This window comes from Misgurnus anguillicaudatus, chromosome 4, assembly GCF_027580225.2.
Source record: "Misgurnus anguillicaudatus chromosome 4, ASM2758022v2, whole genome shotgun sequence".
In the NCBI taxonomy this organism is placed as follows: domain Eukaryota; kingdom Metazoa; phylum Chordata; class Actinopteri; order Cypriniformes; family Cobitidae; genus Misgurnus; species Misgurnus anguillicaudatus.
Genome location: NC_073340.2, coordinates 11389851 through 11412704, shown reverse-complemented (window position 1 = coordinate 11412704; position 22854 = coordinate 11389851). Strand labels below are relative to the sequence as shown.

The 22854-nt window shown below is 39.0% G+C and overlaps 1 protein-coding gene across 1 annotated transcript in view; it reads left to right on the top strand.

Moving 5' to 3' along the window:
- The window catches only part of reep3b (receptor accessory protein 3b), a 42741-nt gene that overhangs the window by 7334 nt on the left and 12553 nt on the right, over nucleotides 1-22854 (top strand). Inside the window, exons 2-5 of the mRNA XM_073866686.1 lie at nucleotides 6586-6658; nucleotides 14552-14628; nucleotides 14900-15021; nucleotides 17264-17376. Of these exons, the coding sequence (XP_073722787.1) occupies nucleotides 6586-6658; nucleotides 14552-14628; nucleotides 14900-15021; nucleotides 17264-17376 (385 nt within the window). The remainder of the gene's footprint in view (nucleotides 1-6585; nucleotides 6659-14551; nucleotides 14629-14899; nucleotides 15022-17263; nucleotides 17377-22854) is intronic.

Here is a 22854-nt window from a genome sequence, read left to right as displayed (position 1 = left end):
ATCTAATTCTCTCATAATTTAATCACCCTCATGCCATCCCTGATGTATATGACTTGCTTACTTAAACAGATAATTTTATATTAAAATGTTTTCATGTCTCATGTCATCATTAAATGATTCCATCAGGTTAATTTTTTGTTGTTGAGAGAAATAAATTTTGAGCTTTGTAAGCATTTTTGAAACGCTTGTTTCATCATGAGATGCATGTGAACAAATGATAGTTACTGTTAATCATTGTTCTTCCGTGTTTAAATGTATCGCTCGGATAAATTTGTTAAACTTTCAGGTTTGCTAAAATTATATTTTGTTTTCTCTCACAAGCATATTGCACCTTAAAGGAAGACACATCAGCATGGCAATTTTATCTAAATTTATTTGTACCTGTTCAATTTCATGTTTAGGTGAATTATACTTTAACCGATCGCAACAAATATACGGAGCCTAAACTGCTTTCTTAATGTCTCATTTTGTGATGTCACACCAGATGGCCCCACCCACCCTAAATTCTCATCAGTTAAAATTGTCTGGCATTACGCAGTAGATGTACAGATACAAGTAAGTTCGCAGTTCAGACACTGTGTGTTTGTTTACGATTTCCTAAGACAAGAAAGGAATTCTAGGAAAACCCTCTTGTCCAGTGATTCCAGTATTTCAAGCATACTGTGAGTCTTTGTTAATAGCAACGTTGTAGGTAACAGAGAATTTCCTCATTCAGCGCATTTAAACAATCAGCCAATGACTGACAAATATTAGTTATTAGGTGTAGATAGTAATAGATGTGTAAATGACAGTGCTACACGGTAAGTGAAGGGGGGGAAGGGGTTGAGAGATGTGTGGAGCTGAACACCATTGTTACAGCTCAGTGCCTCAACTGTTTCTATGGAAACAGGAAATAAACCGCTGCCGAAGTGGATCCTTGGATAAAACCATACAACAGAAGTTTCTAAACATGTGTGCTGACCACATCACACATTTGTAATTTTTAATCACTTAAATGTTATATGGCTATGTTTGGCTAACAAACTTCTAAGCCAATATTGAACTTTAGTGTGTAACTTAATACCACGCATTCTGTAGTTTTCTAAGTGATCAGATTTGTGGCCCATAAAATGTGCAAACAAACCCATAAAATTGGCCACAATAGAATGACCTGAGTCTGGTTTTCAGAATATAGTGGAAACTTGAGGAAGGGCTCTGGTGCCTAAACAACCATTCAGAACCTAGAATCCATAAAGCAACACTAACACCACTATAGAATTCACACAAGATCATGTGGCGACACTTGCAAGACCCTAGAAACCATGCGGCAACACTCTGAACACCCTAGAAACCACGCGGCGACACTCGAAACACCCAAGAAACCACGCAGCGACACTCGCAAGACCCTAGAAACCACGCGGCGACACTCGCAAGACCCTAGAAACCACGTAGCGCCACTCTGAACACCCTAGAAACCACGCGGCGACACTCGCAAGACCCTAGAAACCACGCGTCGACACTCTGAACACCGTAGAAACCACGCGGCGACACTCGGAACACTGTAGAAACCACGCGGCGACACTCGGAACACCGTAGAAACCACGCGGCGACACTCGGAACACCCTAGAAACCAGGGGGCGACACTCGGAACACCCTAGAAACCAGGGGGCGACACTCGGAACACCCTAGAAACCACGGGGCGACACTCGGAACACCCTAGAAACCAGGGGGCGACACTCGGAACACCCTAGAAACCAGGGGGCGACACTCGGAACACCCTAGAAACCAGGGGGCGACACTCGGAACACCCTAGAAACCAGGGGGCGACACTCGGAACACCCTAGAAACCAGGGGGCGACACTCGGAACACCCTAGAAACCAGGGGGCGACACTCGGAACACCCTAGAAACCAGGGGGCGACACTCGGAACACCCTAGAAACCAGGGGGCGACACTCGGAACACCCTAGAAACCAGGGGGCGACACTCGGAACACCCTAGAAACCAGGGGGCGACACTCGGAACACCCTAGAAACCACGCTGCGACACTCGGAACACCCTAGAAACCACGCGGCGACACTCGGAACACCCAAGAAACCACGCGGCGACACTCTGAACACCCTAGAAACCACGCGGCGACACTCTGAACACCCTAGAAACTACGCGGCGACACTCGGAACACCGTAGAAACCACGCGGCGACACTCGGAACACCGTAGAAACCACGCGCCGACACTCGGAACACCGTAGAAACCACGCGCCGACACTCGGAACACCGTAGAAACCACGCGCCGACACTCGGAACACCGTAGAAACCACGCGCCGACACTCGGAACACCGTAGAAACCACGCGCCGACACTCGGAACACCGTAGAAACCACGCGCCGACACTCGGAACACCGTAGAAACCACGGGGCGACACTCGGAACACCCTAGAAACCACGCTGCGACTCTCGGAACACCCTAGAAACCACGGGGCGACTCTCGGAACACCCTAGAAACCACGGGGCGACACTTGAAACACCCTAGAAACCACGCTGCGACTCTCGGAACACCCTAGAAACCACGCGGCGACACTCATGAAACCATAGAAACCACATAGCAACAGTCAGAATGTCCTTTTAAAAATCTATTAGAACTCCTTTACATCCATGTGGTGATCCCATGGCAACCACCCTAACTATTCGTAGTCAAGCATCACTTTTATTTTCCTCAGTTTTTTCATCTAGCTTCATTTTGCTGGTCATTGATCATCCCTGATCATGTCCTAACACAAACTAAGCATCTTTAAACAGACGATCATGATGGTTTTATAGGGAAAAATCTATCACAGTCTGTTACAGCATGTAAACTGCTAAAGATTCAAGCTTTCAGTCTTATTTGAAGCTAAAGTTAAATTTCTGGCTCACACACTGTATATATTTGGCAGTGGTAAACACATAAGGTTACAAGTATAGAAGTGAAACACAGGTTTCAGACAGCAGTATTATCATCTGGGAAACATCAAGGGGTTGTTCATGCCTACAAAATCTCTAAAAGGCCAATGTGTGGCATCATGGCATGTTGAGGCGAATGTTAGAAGCAGCATGCTAGCACACGCAGTTGGAGCCACAGGCAGTGTGAGCTTTCATCAGTACCCAACTTTAAGCTCCACGTCTGGATTATTACCGTTGTGCAGTGTTTGTGTCCCTAAACACTTTAGACTCCCATCAAGGCCGTAACCACAGCTTGAACATTGGGGGACCGGGCTGTATGTATCAATACATACCAGACAGCAATAAACATCTGTCCATCTGTAGCAAGTGACTGTACTGACCATAGCTAAAGGCGACGGGTCTCTGAGTGAAATCTCCTAAGAAGAACTTTATCTTTCCACTTATGTAAACATTTTCTCCAGCATGAGCTGTATGAGCAGATGATGATGTACAATAAATGTTTAAGATTGCATGCAATGTGCAGCTGCGCAGAAGGAATCACGAATTAAGCTAAAATTCTGTTAAACTGCTGAAGAGATCATACGTGTACACACACCGGCACATTTGGAGTTGCTTGCTTATTAGCAGATCATGTCTCATTAGTGCTAGACTATAAATGATGATTGTTTAACAGTTTTTTTATCGTGGGGAGGTGATTTTCGCTTTACATGTCCATATTTTGCACTCTAACTGTGAAACGTTCACGTGCTGCATCTCATTTTATTATGCCAAATGATGTGATGGGGCGTCTGCTGTGCGCAGAAAGCACGCATTAAAAGTTAGCATGCAAACATTAAAATCGTTAAATGTAGAAACACACCAAGTGTGTTGCCAATGGTGACCTCTGCAAAAATAGCACTTGCAAATTAATGTTTTTGGCCACAAATGCGACCGTTTTAGGTGCAGTTCAGGGCCCTGTTTAAAATGTTTAATATCGGGGGACAATTTGGCCATTTCAATTTAACATGTTTCCTTAAATGTCTATTGTGGTCTCTAGGGTTGCCGCGGTGACAGAATTTTCCCACCGGTTAATCGGCGCGTCACAAACCCGGTGATCCCGGTATCACCGGGTGGGAGGGGCTTATAAATGCGCATGCAGATGTGCACATTTTACTTTCACTTTTGAATTACGCAACTGTTTAAATGCAGCGCTTGCATAACCTGCGTTAAATCGCGTATAAATTTGCGTGCAATGCGAGTCCAACAGCTGGTTTAATAAAGTGCTTGAGTGAATGTGCGCATGTAATTCTCACAGAACCCGCCAGTCCCAAGCAGAGCAACCGGCTACTTCTTCATAAAACGCTGCTTGAATGATGGGTTTATTATTTTTCTTGATGAAAAACACAACAACAAAACAATCTTGCTTATATTAAACATCATATATTTATATTATAACAAAAACGAGTAAGCACGCGGGTTCTGCCATCGTCTGGTCGGTCAGCCTGCCTCGCACACTCGTTAATAAATGAAATCTGACACCTGCTGCTCTGTGACGTGATGCGCGTTCAGCTCCGCTGAATTCAGGCACCAGACACATTCAGTTCTTAGTGTGTTTGCTCTCTCTAACGAAACTAAAACGACGGTGAAAGACGGTGTCGCGGTGGGTAAGTGTTCTAACCGGTGAGAGGCTGAAGCACCGGTTATCACCGTTTCACCGACTATCACGGCAAGCCTAGTGGTCTCCCATATTTTTGGAGTCAATAAGATGAGGATTTGTTAGTACACATATGTATGGCTTCAGTGTTTGGCAACTCAAGAGTGTGCAGGGGGTTTACTCTCATCAGTGGGTTCTAGTAAGCATTGGGCTGCAGGTTCTGTCACTGATTTAAACTGATTTAGTGGAGTGGAATAAATGGGACCCGGCTAAGATTAACAGGCTGCATTGCACATGAAGGGCTGACAATGGGTCTGTCTGATGGTGTGTTGGCTGCTTTATGATTAGTCTGTCATAGGATGCAGGGTTCAACATAAAGGACTGCCCGGTGGCCCGGGGCAAGCGTGAGAGACGTTCGGGCCAGTAAAAAGTATTGTCACTTGCCCGATCTGGCCAGTGCATCACCCTCAGTCACTAAAATATATTTTCATCATTGTATATTATGTAACATCTTGGAAGCAGACATTTACTGGGGTAAAACACGACGAAAGAAACAATGCGATATTTTGCACAGTTTGCTGTCAGTTTACAGGTAAAGCAGAAAAGTTGGGAGCCTTTTTTCATTGGAACATGTCTGTTGTATATGTATACAATTATATTTGACTTTTGAAGTATTAGTTAATATGTGACACTGACTGACATTTTTTTATTGGGGCCAGTGAAAATTTTAGCAGGGCAAATGAAAACCTGAAAAATTCAAAAAATGATTTGCGTTGAGCTCTGCGATGGACTGTAATCTATCCAGTGATTTGCCATAAACTAAGTTCCTGGCAAAAAATGTCAGCAACTATGACCTTTTATCTGCCATCATAAGGTGGTGTGTGTTAAAATCTTGTTTCTCCAGTACAAATGATAATTTCATTTGTTTCCAGCTGTTTAACAGCCTTTTCAGTGATCTACAATCTGTTAAATAATCTGCACAGTAGTTTCTATTAATTTCCAGCCAAGCAATTTCAACCAAAAATGTAATTTTGTTAGTTAGATTGTTGAGGCTCTTTGTTTGAATGTGTTATGTAGGAACAGCTATGGGTCAAGATGTCTGTTCACCTACACTAAAAAATTCTTGTTGCATCAACTCATTGTTTAGTGTTTTTTTCCATAAACATTTTTGCATTGAGCTGGAATTTATAGGATGTATTTATACATTTGAGTTGTATTCCAATTACCATAAACAATACTAACTGAAGCTATACTACCGGACACGCATGACATTTAAAAGGGTCATATTATGCGTTTTTAATGTAAAAAAGTCTTTGGTGTCCCCAGAGTGCATATGTGAAGTTTAAGCTCAAAAAACCCCACAGATAATTTATGATAACATGTTAAAATTTGCCACTTTGTAGGTGTGAGCAAAAATGGGTAGTTTTTGTGTTTGTCCTTTAAAATGCAAATGAGCTGATGAAATGTAAAAACTTAAGATTAAGCAGTATTAGTGTAATAAGACTCGCTACCTACATCACAAAGCCGGCGAACTCTGAATTACCTAATTTTTCACCTGCTTGCAGAGAATGGTTTACCAAAACTAAGTTACTGGGTTGTTCTTTTTCATGTTTTCTAAGTTAATAGAAGCACTGGGGACCCAATTATAGCACTTAAACATGGAAAAAGTCAGATTTTTATGCTATGAGCCCTTTAAGACTCACACAAAACCAATGGATACTGGCTAGTTCAAAAAAATTTAGCATTTAGGGTATGAATGTGACTTGGTCCACATATATATAACGTCTCCTGATTTCTCCTAAACATGTCTAGAATGCATTTGTCTCTGCTGTTTTCCTTGTTTTTCAGTCCATGTGGAATTAATCTATATCAGAACATGTTTTATGGCTTCTGCCCTCTCTGTTTCTCTTGTTTTTCCTTTTTTTGAAAATAAGAAAAATAAATCATTTACCTTGTAAACACAATCAGAAGCAGGAAATGGCTTTTGAAGAACATGCATAATAATCTTTCCTTTATTTCACTCTCTGTTTCTTTACACAGGCTGGTTTTTGGAAACTTGTACCCAGCGTACTACTCCTACAAAGCAGTAAAAACCAAAAACGTCAAAGAATATGTGAGTAAAAAAACATATCCATCTGTGTACAATGTTTGCTTATGTGTGGACTCTTTCTATTTCAAATTGAGTGAATAATGAGAATAAGTAAATGAGGTTAAGTGTGATCAAGGCTATATGATTACCATGAATCAGCTCTTCTGATGACTTGAAGTTGAACATACCGGTTTTGGTTGCTTGCCAGATCTTTAACTACTAAGCCACACCACTCCTTTAAATAGGATGTAAACAGGCCAACATGTTATATGCAAGTTCAGGCATGTTAGGAGGGGTGTGTGTGTTGTGGCCGGGTCAGATTTCATGCTCTAAACTTGTTTTGAAGAACGTTTCCTTAGACAGCTTATTCTACGTCTGAAATCAATGCTTGCTGAGCAACCAAAATCATGTGTCACATCACGTCATTAATAGTCAAATATTGTCAGATACTAAAGAAGTAGAGAAACACAAGTTAGTGTGAATAATAAACTTTCGGCATGAAGATGCACTGTCAGCGATAGATGTATGTTGTATACGCAGTTTCACACCTCGCACTGCATGTATGGTCCGAAGTGCGTCCTTATAGAAAAAAATCACATATCTCTCTGTAAAGGCAGAGAAATCCAAATTTGCAGGTTGCACATGACCAACGGGTTGTTAAAATGCTTGCACTGCATAAAAATGGTCTTAAGATGCAGACGCATTCAGGAGCCCTATGATGAAATAAGTAATAGAAAATCTGTACTCGCTAAATTTGCAGATTTCATGAATCGATCTGAGTACTTTAATGCGATGATCAGCCGATACCGATCTACAGAGGATGGATCAGAGCATCCCTACTGAAAACCAGTTTGTTCTGCATGTACTACATTGAGACTTACCAAACAGCCCTTCGCTAATGCAGTTGCTTTTATTCTGAAGAGATCTCACCTCAGTGGTTGTACTGGAGGTTGTCAGTACCCTGGTATCCGTACATTCTGTAAGCTATCCTGTATTGCAGTGAATTGAGTTACGGCTACAGTGAAACACATTTCCCTCTTCAGCGATATATAAGCCAACCCATAGCAACTTTCTTATAATCAAAACTTTTTATGTCCATCGTCATTTATTACACTCAAGGCTTCCACAGAATATATGACATTGAACCTGAGTGGAGCTGGACGTGGGTTGAAAAACCACATCTCTCTCTTCCATTGTTTTCATTCATCGCCGGGTTTATTATGGAACTTCACTGAAACCAATTTTTAGGTTTCACTAAATGTCGAAAAAGAAACCTTAATAATATGAATCTGTTCAGTTGACAAAGATGTCTTCTCAAAATATGTTTAAATAAGCAGTGTGTGAACATTAAAAAGATTGAAATGTTAACCATAGTCAATAGGGTGGTCTTTATAATGGGTCCATTTTTTTTCACCCCCTAAATGTGTTAGAATATCAATAAAACACACTGTGCAAAGTTTTGAATTGTTCCTACAATATCTAGAAGTGGCTCAAAGCCTTTGAAAATTTCTGAAATCACATATTTTTGCAAAAACTGTACCATTTAAAAACGCAAAATGCACAACACACATAAAACTTCTGATCCGAGTATTAACCATGTAGCGGACTTGCTTCATGTTGCTTTAGCCATTATCTCTGTGTATATTGTCTATTGTGCTTCATTCACATTGAAGCCTTCTTGCTTTGAAATACATATCACAACTAAAACAGGAGTTTTAATTGCATGGAGCATGGTCAAATAAGGCCATTGCTGTCATAAGTATATATTATTAAACATTTTAGGAGGGTTTGCCCTTCTGTGAAATACAAAACATTTTCTAAAGAACAATGATGTTTCTTTTTTCCATGTGGTGTAATATTTAGTGAATAGCGAATATTTTAAGTAATCTTGCTTGGCATTTAATCAATACACTGAAAACACCAATTTAAAGTAATAGTAAGTAGGAACGTCACTGGTTCTCATGACTAGTCATCATTTGTGTTGTGATAAAACACAACGACATGAAAGAATAAATTATTATCATAATTACATGGAGTCGACGTGCTGACATTTTTTTATCTAGATGTGTTTACATTTAAATGCAACATGATCTTTAAATATGCTCAAAATACGCTTGTTCATTTGACAGACACTTTTACAAGCTAGTGCTAGGTAAATTATAGGGTAATCTTAAATTTTTATTAAACTTTATTGTACACACATGACCGGTGAAATTGAATTGACGCCATATATGCATCATTCATGCACATTCACAAGCATGTTTGCACACTGGCTATGTTTACATGCACAAAAATCCGATTGAATTTTATCCGATTAAAGGTTACGACAATACAGTTTACATGCACCCTAAACGTTGCAATCTTAAAATGTTCGTTTACATGCACATTTTATGTAATCCAAACCAAACGTCTGTGCAAGCGCACAGCCAGGGTTGCCAGATTCGTGTATGAAAACAATCCCAATGGACATTTAAAACTAGCCCAAAAGCATCAAAATGACTATTCACAGCCCAAATACCAATAACTAATCAACGAAATCCTTATACTTTTTTATCCCAAATCTAAACTCGGGGAAAAAAGCAGAACTCTCGGACAGCATCTCTCGCCGAGTTCACGCTTTATCTCTGTATAAAAGTCAAAGCTGAGTTGTAGAAAGTTGTTCCCTTCACTCTCAGAAATAAATGTACAAAAGTTGTTACTGGGACAGTACCCTTTCAAAAAGGTACAGCTTTGTACCCAAAGAGTGCATATAATATTAGTATAATACTATATATTGGTACTTCAAAGGTACATATTGGCAGTTCAAAGATACATATTTGTACCTAAATTTTACATATTAGGACCTTTTTTAAAGGGTAGCGCCCCAGTCACAGCTTTGCACCTTAATTTTTGACAGTGTAAGAAGTTTTCAGATATAGGTAATGAAACACAATTTAACGCTATTTTTTTGCTTTATGTAGCCTAAAGTACACATGAACGCTGCAGAAAGTACAAGCGCGTGACCCCATTACCTTAATAATGCGCTGCAATTGCCTTGTGTGTTTCTGTGACAAGAATCATGTGATACGTAAGTAAGAGGTAAATATAAAACGTAAACTTAAGCACAGTTCTTCTGTGCATGTGCACAATGAATTTTTGCATCCGATTGAGAAAATACTGCAATTCGCACTTTTACATGCGTACTTTTCTCCTGATGATCGGATCACAGATCGGAGTACACCACCCCTTTCAATACCATCGAAATTTGCATCTGATTGACCTCAATTGTATAAGGTGTTTACATGAGGACTTTTTAATATGATTACAAACAGATTATTTGGTTGCATGCCAACATAGTGACTGTAAGGACACGCTCATGTAAACTGAATCACTCACAGATGAAATAAACAGACCGGCAGCCAAAGCTCATGGGTGTTTATGTGCTTTGCCGAATGTTCCTGAATGTTTGAATGGAAAGTCATTTCAATTTCAGTAAACTTAGATTTTTAATGGCAAACCCTTAAAAAAAGAAGAAAGCTCAATCGACCACAAAAGCAGCCCTTTTAAAACATGTCATAGCCGTTGCTGCGTTTGCCTTCGAGTGCAGACGGGTAATTGAGAAACCTGCTTTCAAATCATTTCCAAAATAGGACCGGACAAATGATGCTTTGTGCTGCAGACCTTTTTATAGGCCCAGTGGACTGGAGTTGCTGGTTTATGTTGGACTTTAAATAAAGTTTAATGCTTGTGTTTACCAGCACAGAATAGATGCTTTTAGAAACCGCTGTCTGTGGGTTTTCGGCTCGCAGCAAATCTCTACAACTCCTGTTTGTTAGATAAACATAGAGCAGGCCGTCTCGTATGTCTTGTCGCACGGTTTAAACTGCGAACAAATAAACGTCTTCACAGTAACACACGCTAAGGAGAAAAGGAACGTGTTCGTTTACATTCGAGACACTTCAAAGAGTTTTCTTCCTTTTGGAAAACCAGGCATCATAACTCCTGATCCACAGTCAGCGTCAAGCAGATAAGGTATGCTTGTTTTGGGTGCCAGCCCATTGCTGAATCGCTTTCGACTTAGTTGTATAGGGCGACAGAACAAAGTGCTTGAAATTCTGCTTGCATCTTCTCAAATTGATCTGGAGTAATTATAATAAATATTGTCGGGCGTTGTAAGGGAGGAGGCTGATATCGATGCCGTTTTTATAACGTACGCTTCGTTCATCAGAGCGGATGGCCACCGGAGAATTTCGATTGACGGTTGGTCGTGGCTATCCTGCGGCGCATTGATCCCTCTCACACCGCTGAAGGTTCACCGGGAGGACACCAATTAAACGTGACGCCTCCTGTCAGGCTGGTAATGCAGTCTCGGCGTGGATTCATTTGACTTTGTTCAGCGAGGCTGAAAATATCACCTAATACCTCGGAGAGCTGAAGCTCAAGGCTGCAGATCACATGACCGTCTGCACGGGCTTTTGAAATTGAAATGCTAAGAAGCTCGCAAAAAACTCACTGTGGTTGAGAGAAGAGGAGGGTACAGCATAGCAAACAGGTCCTGCCGCAGAAAGAGCCGAGATGGAAATTAATGTCACGGCCATAATGATTTTTCGCTACACTCGACTGTTTTCAGCTCCTTTCAGGAAAGAGGTGCGCTTGGATTTATGTTAGCGAGCCGGGCTGTGTGGATAGATTAGGCATTCATTACCTTGAACAGGGGAAAAAATGTATGGATTTTATTTAAATATTCTTGTATCAAGTGTTTAATGTTTGGGTGAGTGTTATGCATTTGCTGGGCTTCACAATACTTTAATTCTCTCTGCGTTTCATGAAGAAGCACTGAACTAGAGATTCTCTATATGTCACTATCATCCAATATTAATTTATTTTGGACATCGATTGGATTAAAGGATTAGTCCATTTTCTTAAAAAAAATGCAGATAATTTACTCACCACCATGTCATCCAAAATGTTGATGTCTTTCAGTCAAAAAGAAATTATGTTTTTTGAAACAAACATTCCAGGATTTTTCTCATTTTAATGGACCCCAACACTTAACAGTTTTAATGCAGTTTAATATTGCAGTTTCAATGCAGCTTCAAAAAACTGTAAACGATCCCAAATGAGGCATAAGGGTCTTATCTAGCGAAACGATTGTTATTTTTGGCAAGAAAAATAAAAATATGCGCTCCTGTGACGCGCCAGCGTTCACATAATACGTCATCATGTCAAGAAGTCATGGATGACGAATGCGAAACTCCGCCCCAGTGTTTACAAGTGTGGAGAAAGAGGACCGTTCTGACGTTGTTGTATGTGGAATGATACTAATTAATATATTTGTGTCAGTTTATTGTTTAAAATGCTCCGCAAATGTGCGTTTCATATATGTAACACATGACCTTTCGACTTCATTACGCAATTACGTGAGGTCGCGCTGGCTCGTCACACAGCCGGAGGAAGACGAGAAGTTGTGGTTTAAAAGTGCATATTTTTTATTTTTCTTTTCAAAAATGACTAGATCGCTAGATAAGACCCTTATGCCTTGTTGGGGTTGTTTAGAGTTTTTTGAAGCTGCGTTGAAACTGCATTAAAACTGTTAAGTGTTGGGGTCCATTAAAATGAGAAAAAGCCTGGAATGTTTTCCTCAATAAGCATAATTTCTTCTCGACTGAACGAAGAAAGACAACAACATTTTGGATGACATGGTGTTGAGTAAATTATCTGGATTAGCCAAAATTTGATTACTGATTCTTCATAAATTTAGCACATATCAAGATAATTTCATTCTTTTTACAACGCAATGTAGGTATAACTTTATATTAAACATAACAAGAGCATTCGTTAGGGTTGGGTACCGTTCACATTTTTACCGGTACCGGTTCCGATACCGGTACCTGGAATTCGATACCGGTGCCCAGCGGTACCTTTTTCGGTACTTTACTCTGACTTAAAGGTGCAGTGTGTAAATTTTAGCGGCATCTAGTGGTGAGGTTGCAAACTGCAACCAACGGCTTAGTCCATGTCTCACCCCTCGCTTTTGAAACGCATAAAAAAGCTACGGTAGCCGCCACCGGACAAACATTTCATTGTTGGAGACAACTTAGTAAAAGAAATTGTCCTTTAAGGGCTTCTGTAGAAAACTGGCAGCACAAAATGGTGACTTCCATGCAAGGGGACCCTCAGAATATGTAGATAAAAAGGTCTCGTTTTAAGGTAATAGACACATAACGGTTCATTATGTAAGGTCTTTATACACCCCTGATTATATAGTTTTATATATTATTTTGCATTTCTGTAAAAAGATCCTTCTAAAAATTACTCACTGCACCTTTAAGTGACTTTCGGTGGACATAATAAGCCCAAACCTCTCATTTTCAACATTATGTTATTTATTTCAAAATGTTTAATAATACACACAATCTTTACAAAAAAATCCCTATAACATCCAGGGCATATGTCTTACATATAAATAAATAAATAAATAAATAAAATATATAAGTAAGACAAATGGTCAATGAACATAAACGTCATAAAAGCAACATAAAAGTAAACTTTTATGTAGAAAACAATACAGAGCGAGTGTTCTCTACAGCAAGGGACACAGTGAGGATGTAGAAAAGGACTGGACACAGATACTTTTTTGCCAAGCTGGCCAGCATTGGCATTTGGTCCGCATGTGGTTTTGTGTTCGAACAGTCACACAGACCGCCTTCTCTCCGTCCATTTATCTAATCTGAGGTATTGAGCACAAAGTTTTACGTCATTTCTGACTTTTAGCGTGAACACACAGTCTTGTGGGCTTTCATTGATAAAACTAAAAGCGGCTGATCTCCGCAGTTTCATTTTGCGAACGCATGAAAGTTGCGCGGTCTTATTTCATTAATTGCGCTAAAAATCAGAGAAAGCGCCAACATATTCATGTACAAAACACTGTGCAGCATGTTTACTTAAAACACAAGCAGCGCCAAATTAGTTCGCGTCCATTTAAACAGCCAGCTCCAGCTCGCGTTAAAACGAAAGCAGAGGGACTTCCCCGCAGTCTCCACGGACCACCACAAAGTAATCAGAAGAGAAGCGGTCGAAAGTGGACAAAAGAGACGGACTGGTGTTGATAAATACCAGGTGTTTACAGAATTTGTCTCTCGTCCACTTGTGATCCGATCGACGAAAACGCATCTTAATAAGCCCTCTTGTGCTTTTAAATACACATTGTGTAAGTGCTTCCTCAGGTTGGATGTATTACTGCCTGCCTTGCACTTACTGTTACAAATATTGCAGGTAGCATTGTCTGCATCATCCTTTGTGAAATTTAACCACACGTTAGATCGCTTTTTGTTAGCCATTAAGCAAGTTGCAAAGGGGTGTCACCAAGTTCCCACACGGTCTCTCTCTCGCGCGCGCGTGCGCGCGTACCAGACGCCGCGCGCTGACATGTTCTCTCAGGTACCGAAATAGAGCACCGATTGATTTTATGTGAATCGATACTGGGTAGTACCGACGCAATTCGGTCGGTGCCTATAAAAGTACCGAGTTCGGTGCCCATCCCTAGCATTCGTCTTGTAAACGGATTTTAAAATGACCATGTGCTGACTGTCGCGTCACAAAGATGACCGTTTCAAGTGAGATCTCCTTAACTCCGCAGTAAGTTTGATTTAATATCAAATGGTTCATGCTTTCCATCATTAAAAACGGGCACGCGCAGGGTTTATGTACTTGTCAGTCACGGCTTACAAACACGCGTGGAATATATGTGCTTGTCAATGACGGCTACATCTCACAAACACGCACAAGCAGGGATATGTGTGCTTGCTTGTCAATAAAGGGCATTAAATCCATGGAATTTTAATATCAGTTATAAATGTTGACAAAAGTTGCTGTTTGTTGAACGTGTGTTATGTATGCCTGAGAATTGAAAATGAGCTTCAGATATTTTTTTTTCAGGTGCGATGGATGATGTATTGGATTGTCTTTGCGCTGTACACAGTGGTGGAGACCATCACAGATATGACAGTGTCCTGGTGAGATGGATGCTCATACCCATGAGTCTTTACCTTGTTTACTTGATTATATGTGATTCATGTTGGGCTAAACAAGCATGCTGTTTCATTTGCCCTAAACCAAGGAATGTGGGGAAGCAATCAGGGTTTAATGAAATGAAGTCGCCGTTTTAATTTGGAGTCACACAAATTAATTTGTTGGAATTCAGCCCTAATGAGTGTAATTATATCAGTGCATTCATCGGATTTAACGTCTGTGCTTGTATCTCTCTCTCTCCTCTCTGATCTAAAGGTTTCCTCTCTATTATGAGATCAAGGTAGCATTTTTGATCTGGCTTCTGTCTCCCTACACGAGAGGGGCGAGTGTCATCTACAGAAAACTCCTCCATCCTCTGCTGACCTCCAGAGAAAGAGTAACTCTACTCTTCAGTTTTATCAAACTTTTAGATCAGTGCTTCTCAATATTTTTCTTCATGACCCTAATTTTATTTTTCGGACCCCAAATGGTGCGCTGAACACAGGTAAACCAGACTTGTTTTGCGTCCGTAAATAATAAAACTTGTCCCTAATGGATAAGTATGTAATTTCTTCACCACTAGCCTTACCAAACAGACTTGACAAAAATAAGGATTGTTTTCAAACAGGTTCATTTTAACTATCCTATCAATCATAGTAATCGTTGGTTCAAGAAAAATACTACGGAAATTGTCTACGGAAATTTTTAGCACTTTGTGTTTTGCAAAACAAACTTTTGCAAACTAGCCCTAGGTGTTTCACCAAATTTGAATGAAACCAGTGCATAAAGATTCCAAAATGTCCAATTGACAAAATTATAAATATTTGGTTTCTGGTTAATTGTATGGTAGTATTTCCATTTAATTTTATTTCTTGCTAAGTTGCTCCCCTTGGCAGCCATGCATGTCATGCAAGACCAAATCCTACTTGAATTGGTAGAGACTTCTCTGTAAAATCATGTGCTTAAAGGATTAGTTCATTTTCTTAAAAAATCCAGATATTTTACTCACCACCATGTCATCCAAAAGTTGATGTGTTTCTTTGTTCAGTCGAGAAGAAATTATGAGGAAAACATTCCAGGATTTTTCTAATTTTAATGGACTTTAATGGACCCCAACACTTAACTCAACAATTAACAGTTTTTTTCAACAGAGTTTCATAGGACTCTAAACAATCCCAAACAAGGCATAAGGGTCTTATCTAGCGAAACGATTTTCATTTTTGACAAGCTGTTAAGTGTTGAGTTAAGTGTTGGTGTCCATTAAAGTCCATTAAAATGAGAAAAATCTAATTTGGAATGTTTTTCTTAAAAAACATATTTTCTTCTCGACTGAACAAAGAAAGACATCAACATTTTGGATAACATGGTGGTGAATAAATTATCTGGATTTTTTTTTTTAAAAGAAAATAGACTAATCCTTTAAATCACAATTAAACAACATTTGTGACCTGTGCTGGCAAATTGAGTTGAAATGAGCAAATTTTCAAAAATGAGATTGATATTTTGACATTCTCTATTAAAAAAACTTGAAAATGATGTATGATTTATTGGAATTTGACAAAAAATGACAGAGCTACAGCAAAGTTGACAGAGAAATCAAGTTAAAGATTTTTAAGGTTCAAAAACAAAACAGATATTTTTAAAAACTGTAATATTGTGTATATGTCAGGGTGGTGTGGGTTAGGAATTTTTTTTTACATTTTTTATCGCTCTTAAAACTTTTTTAACATCAAGCAGTCCTGTGGATGCTCACATCTTTGTATTAGATTGCACATGGGCACCAGGTTGCCCGCACAGAGTCTGTGAGTTGCCCACCAAAGCACATTATATTAATAGCCTTAATTTTAATATTTATTTATTACATATTTTTTTATATTGGCTTGGCTTCTTTTATGTATATTAACATTTTAAACAAAGATAAAACAAGCGTAAGTGTAAAAAAGCGGTTTAATTAGAATATATCAAAAAAGTAGCCCTCCAGATTGTTTTATCCATTGTAGTAGCCATTACTCACAAAAAGGTTTGAGTCCCCTGTATTAGATTAAGCATTTAGGATGGTACACATCTCAGAAAATGTACAAATAAAGATCATTTTAAATGTTTAATGACTATTTAGAGCATTGAGATCGCTAGATGAGGCCTTAATGTACTTATTTTTATGAAAATCTCAATGTCGACCAAAATCGACATTTATAATTTCTTTTGCCTCTAGCTCAAAATTACACACTGCGCATTCCTACTTATTTTGCCAGCACTGGTCACATTTTTCTGACCAACAATTAAACCTAACATTAACTCTACCATATTTTTTGTTTCTTACGCTTAAATTGCACTAAAACCACCTCTTTAAAGGTCGTTTCTGCTACTGCCCTTGTGCTCATGTTGGCAAGCGCCTCACATGACCGTACAAAGCCCCTCCCTCAGTGACTCATCAGTCTATATCCATTGATGATATGTTCTTTTATCTGGAATACGGGACTTCCGTCACCAAAGTGGCCATATTAAGTGTTGCATTTTCCCTTATCTTCCTTACCCAATAGTTGAGAAGTACTGATTCTGTACTGCTTTACTAATTTGCCAAACCAAATTTGCATAAGCTTTCACTCATTGTTTTTTTGCTTTGCTGTTGTCCTTGAAGAGAAATTGACGACTACATAGTCCAGGCAAAGGAACGGAGTTATGAAACCATGGTGAAGTTTGGCAGACAGGGGCTGAGCATCGCTGCCACTGCGGCTGTATCTGCAGCTGTCAAGGCAAGTGTGTCTGTTTGTCTGTTTGTGTCTTTGTAGGCAAGATTATTTTGGATTGTTTATATGTATTCATCTGGTTTATATTATTAAAGTTGTCTGTAGTCCAATGTGTCCCACTTTTAAGAAGTCCATGTGAAATCAATTACGAGCCTGTTTCTTAAACACATTTTTGGTCTTATTGTGCATGTTGTTTCAAAGAATTGAACAAAATGTAATAACTTGAAAGCAATAGCAAGATCCATTTTCAGGCATGACTTGGGATGAGGTAACAGTCTTTCTCAACAGTTCTCACAGTAATATGAGGAGCTCAGATGCAAAAGCTGTTAAACGCCACTTTCATCAAAAAAATGAGATGATGAAATCATTATATAATACCCAGATGCTCTCTGCATGTATTAGATGTTCATGAAATGTGACCTGATCCAGCAAAATGAGTCACAGTGACCCAAATTTTAAAATTGAGATTTTGGTATCAATGGGGGAGATCATAAGCTTTCAAATGATATCCTAGTCAAAGTCATACATTGAAAGGTTTTAAAGATATAGACATTTGAATTATGGTCGTCTGCCCTCTTTTTCCAACTGAAAACCTGAGAAAATAGTTTTTTTGTAGATCCATTGCATTTTTAAAGGGATAAACTATTTATTTTACAGCATAACAAATAACGGAGATACCAACAGTTAAATATTAGGTTAAAATAATTGTTTACACAGAGCCCTGCGAGTCTGACAGGAGAATGGCTGGACCAATAGCGTGCCCCGTGGCTTCCTATTGACAAATTATCAACGTTTGTGTAGATTTCTAAGCTTTTTTATTGGCTCTATATACATCGTGTAACACCATATTTGAAGAGATTGTGACGTTTTAGGGGATACCCGGGAAATGCTCCAAGGTGACGAGAGGATTTGAGAAAAGCATTGTGTTCATTTCCAGCAAATTTAGTGAAATGCTTTCAACTTTAATAGTCATTTAAATACCTTTACTCAATTATTTGGACTACGAAACTTTGGGAGATTATTTTTGAATGTTTGTTCTTTGAATATAATTTGAATATTTTAAATATTTAATTGTTTTTCCACATTATTGGCCCATATCTTAAAATGGAACATTGCGACTTCTGACTCATTTCGCCAGAGTGGATCACAAATACTTTCGCTTTGATTTGCACTTAAAAATTGTTTAAGTGCTATAATTGGGTTCCCAGTGCTTCTATTAACCTATAAAATGTGAAAAGATCAACCCAGTAATTTAGTTTTGGTAAACCATTTTCTGCAAGCATGTGGAAAAAATAGCTCATTGAAATTTGGCTCCCCTTGTGATGACAGAAGGGGATAATACCGCCCTTTAATCTGCACCATCCAACCACAGCACTGTGTCATTTAGTGCAGAGATCAACTCATTTGCATTTAGGGCACACACACTTTTGCTTAAACCTACAAAGTGGCAAATTTAACATGTTATAATAAATGATCTGTGGGGAATATAACTTCACATACGCACGCTGGGGACAACAAAGATTTATTTGATCCTAAAGTCTTGTGAAATGTCCCCTTTAACCTCTTAAGACCATTTTTTTTGTTTGCACCATAATACGTAATTCTGTGTAACTGGAACCTGTTGTACACAAACATGGACAAATACACTGCTTCATGAAAAATATTTGTTTATTATATTTATTGGTTCTTCCTAACCCCAAAATAGCTGGTAGAAATCGAAATAAAAGACAAACCCAATCTCAGGTCTTAAGAGGTTAAGGGATGTTCACACTTTAACAATATCTATAAGGTTAGCTATAATAAAAACTATATTAGCGTCCACATCACCAGATGATAGCGATAACTTAAAGGGGGGGGGTTTAATGGTATTTCAAGCATTCTGACTTATTAACACAGTTATATAGTTGTTTCCTCATGCTTAACGTAGGCAAAGTGTCAAAACAGCAGTTGGGCGTGTTTCAGAGTATTTCTGTGCCGAATGCACTTCGCCAGGGTTCGTACAAGTTTCGGCTAATTTTTTTCGATTACGGTTCTAACTGACGTTTCAGGGGTTTTCGATACGTATCACTTCTTTATATGGGCTTCCGCCGGAAAACTTCCCCCGGAAAACCCCGCCCAGCCGTCAGTCAGCGGGAGACGCTAGAGCTTGCTAACAGCTTATCACGCCACTCAGCTTTGTTTAATTTCAAAAGTCAACAATGGCACAACAAGAAGTGTGTTTTTGGATGTAAGGAGAAGAAAGCCAGCCTTATGGAAACAATGGATATAGTTTATTATCCGGATTAACAGCGGAGTTTTGCGTGTGTGTTTGATGCGGTGGATTTTCAGAACCGGGTCATGACGAGTTACACGTGGTAAGTAAGACGTCTGTCTTATGTTGGAAATAGGCGCGTGTATATTATATAAATGACACGAACATGTAGTGAATCATAAGTTAAAACAGTGTTGTATAGTGTTGCATCACTCGTACTCGCTCCTCCCGTGTTATAACTCCTCCTTTGTCATTTTTTCGTACGTTATCGGAAAGATTCGGTAAAGCTAATCTTTCTTTTATAAATCTGATTAAACTAAACACTCTTCTGAGATATAAAGGATGTCATACTACTCTATAGGTACTCCAGATTAACATCAGAAATGCAGAAACAGCGTGTGTTACGTGAGCTTTAATTCGCTCACTTGAGCCGTACCCGCGCAAATAATTTACCTTGAATGGCATTAACTTATATTGCATATTTCCTGTTATAAAAGCCTTTGCAATTGTTTACACATCACTGAATGTAAATATACTGTTCTTGTTGCATTTACACAGCGGGTATGACTAGCAGATGTCCTCAGCACGCTGCGTTTTGCGTAACTCTTGTAAATAGTAGATTGTTTAATCTAATATCTTACCTGTGTGGGTAAGCACTAAGAGGGTTTTGCATCTAAGCTTTTCATATAGCTTATATTAGTTTAATTATAGCAACTAACAAAGAATTTGAAACAACAAGTATGTTACGCCTGCTTTCCATAATTTATAGATTAATAATATAGATTTTATTTTCTGTTGCTCATGTTGCCTTATTTGGGTTTGTGAATGTCGTTTCATGTTGACTTTGTGTCTTACGATGAAGAGCATATGTGTGCCGGCACAGAGCGCAGCATGAGTAATAAATGATACACTAATGACTTTGACTCGCAAGTAAAGGTCATGGTTTCCTTGTGAAACAACCCCAGGCCATTAGTGTTAGTGGAGCATTAATATAATAAGCCTGATGTTGTAATAGCACCACTGTCCTGTTCTGACTCTTTGTTTAACTGAATGATGTCTCTCTGAAGTGGGATGTACTGAGCATGTAACAGGCACATTTTAACAGCCAGATTTTTCTAATCATGGATGTTCTTGGTTTATTGTTTGTTAAATCCTCTTTAATGCTGATGTTTTATCACTGATGTGTACTGCTGTACAGGAGTACTGCATTCTGACCGTCTCCGGTTCAGGTAATGACACATGAATCTCTACTGCATGTGGATGCTACATCATTTACCACTTGAGTTCCTAGCATTATTAGTTGTTTTTTTCTGGCTAATCACTAATGATCAATAGTTTCATCATGCCATATTGCCATTAGGCCTTAAAAACACTCCAATCCAGACAATGTTTTGTGTAGTTTCTCTAATGTTTTGTGCTCAGTGAAGCTCTGTTCGGTAATTTAGGGAGCGGTCATGTAGGCAAGAAAGCAGAAAACAAAGCAAATATTTGCATTGCTTTACTCGCTCTTGATCACTTGTAGGATTGCTAGTTTTTTGTGCCTAACACATGAATAAAAACAATATTAGGGCCCTATAAAATCCGTTTTAATTTTTGGCAATTATATTTTTTACCCTTTACTTTTATTTTAGTCATAAAAAGAGTGTGCCTTTAATGTTAATGATTAAAATGTAAATGATTTGGGGAAAAACTGGATAACAGGATTACTTAATGACTATAAAAGATGCATTTACACACGCACATACAGACGCAACTCAATTCAATGCATTGTTTAGTGTTGTTGCAGGAGGATACAACAAGGTGTCAAAGCAGTGGTGCCTTCAGAAGTGCCTTAAACACATCAATCCAGCGGATATATTTTATACACAATCGCTTGAAATGCATATAACTTTACAAACATACACATGATAGTGATCTGACTTAGGACAGCATGAGCACGCAGCTCTTTGCACGTGCGAGACAGAGAGCGGGCCATTATGCAGATGATTATATTTTAAATGCGAGGGATAGTTAGTTTGCCTCAGTTCGCTTGAAATGCATAAAACTGAACAAATACATGAGGATTTGTGTTCGCACTTCGGACAGATGCGTGAGCGCGTGCACGTGAGAGAGGTACAGTGAGACAGATGTGGATGAGAGAGTGCATGTATCTTTGCGCTCACCGTGAACAGAGTGTTGACAAAACTTCCAAAATAACAGTTCTCCGGTCACATAAAAGTCATGTGAGACCTGCTCGGAACTAAGTGCTTAGCGTCGAATTTCTTAATTTTTTCGCTGACGAAAGCAGAGTCGTGGAGAGCCGCTTCGCCATGGTTTCAGTGTTTTGGAGGGGGTCTGAAATGACGGGAGGGGGCGTGTCGCCCAGATTTACTTACCCGGTCTGCATTTCCCCCAGACATATGTTTGTCTCCCACACAAAAACATAATTTTATTCAAAATATGTAAACTTCCGCGTTAATACTAGATTCCGTGTTAATTAGCCAATTCCGCGATTCCGTGATCGCGGAAACTATAGGGCCCTACAATATTCTTCTCCATTTTTTAGATACAGCCGGTCATGTGAGTCTAGACGTGTCAATCTCTTCGCTAATTGGCTTGCACAAGCATGCGTCATGCTAATTTTCATTGTCAAATTGAAATTTTTAATTTGCGCGTAAGATGCGATTCAGGCGAATATTGCATGTTCGCAGAAATCTATGTCTATGCCCGATTCATGTCTATTTGTGCTTTTTAGCATTGACTTTGAATGTAATGTTGCTTTGGCCAAATCTGTTACATTGACGGATATTGATAATAAATATGCTTATTTTAACTCTTTCCCCGCCATTGACGAGTTTTCTCGTCAAATAAGAGAAATGCTTCCCTGCCAATGACGAGTTTTTACAGCAATCCATATTTCAGCTATTATCCACTAGGTGGTGCTTTAACTTATAAAACAAAGAAGCATCCACTGATCCAAAAACAGTTAAGTCAAGTTTTTTTTTAACGCTGGCTGAGAAACAGTTAATGGGTATCTAAATGTACTGATGTAAATAGCTTTGTCTAGTTAAAATAAACACAATATTGCGTAGTATGTTTATTTATATTAATAGCATAGTTGTTATCTTAGCGTTATGCTAATAGTAAACTCTTGTAAAAAAAAATGGTGGCGTTTTTTCAAGCACATTGCTTTGTGGAACTGTTATACAGCTATTTGTATATGTTGCTGTCTATACATGGTGTTTAAATCAATC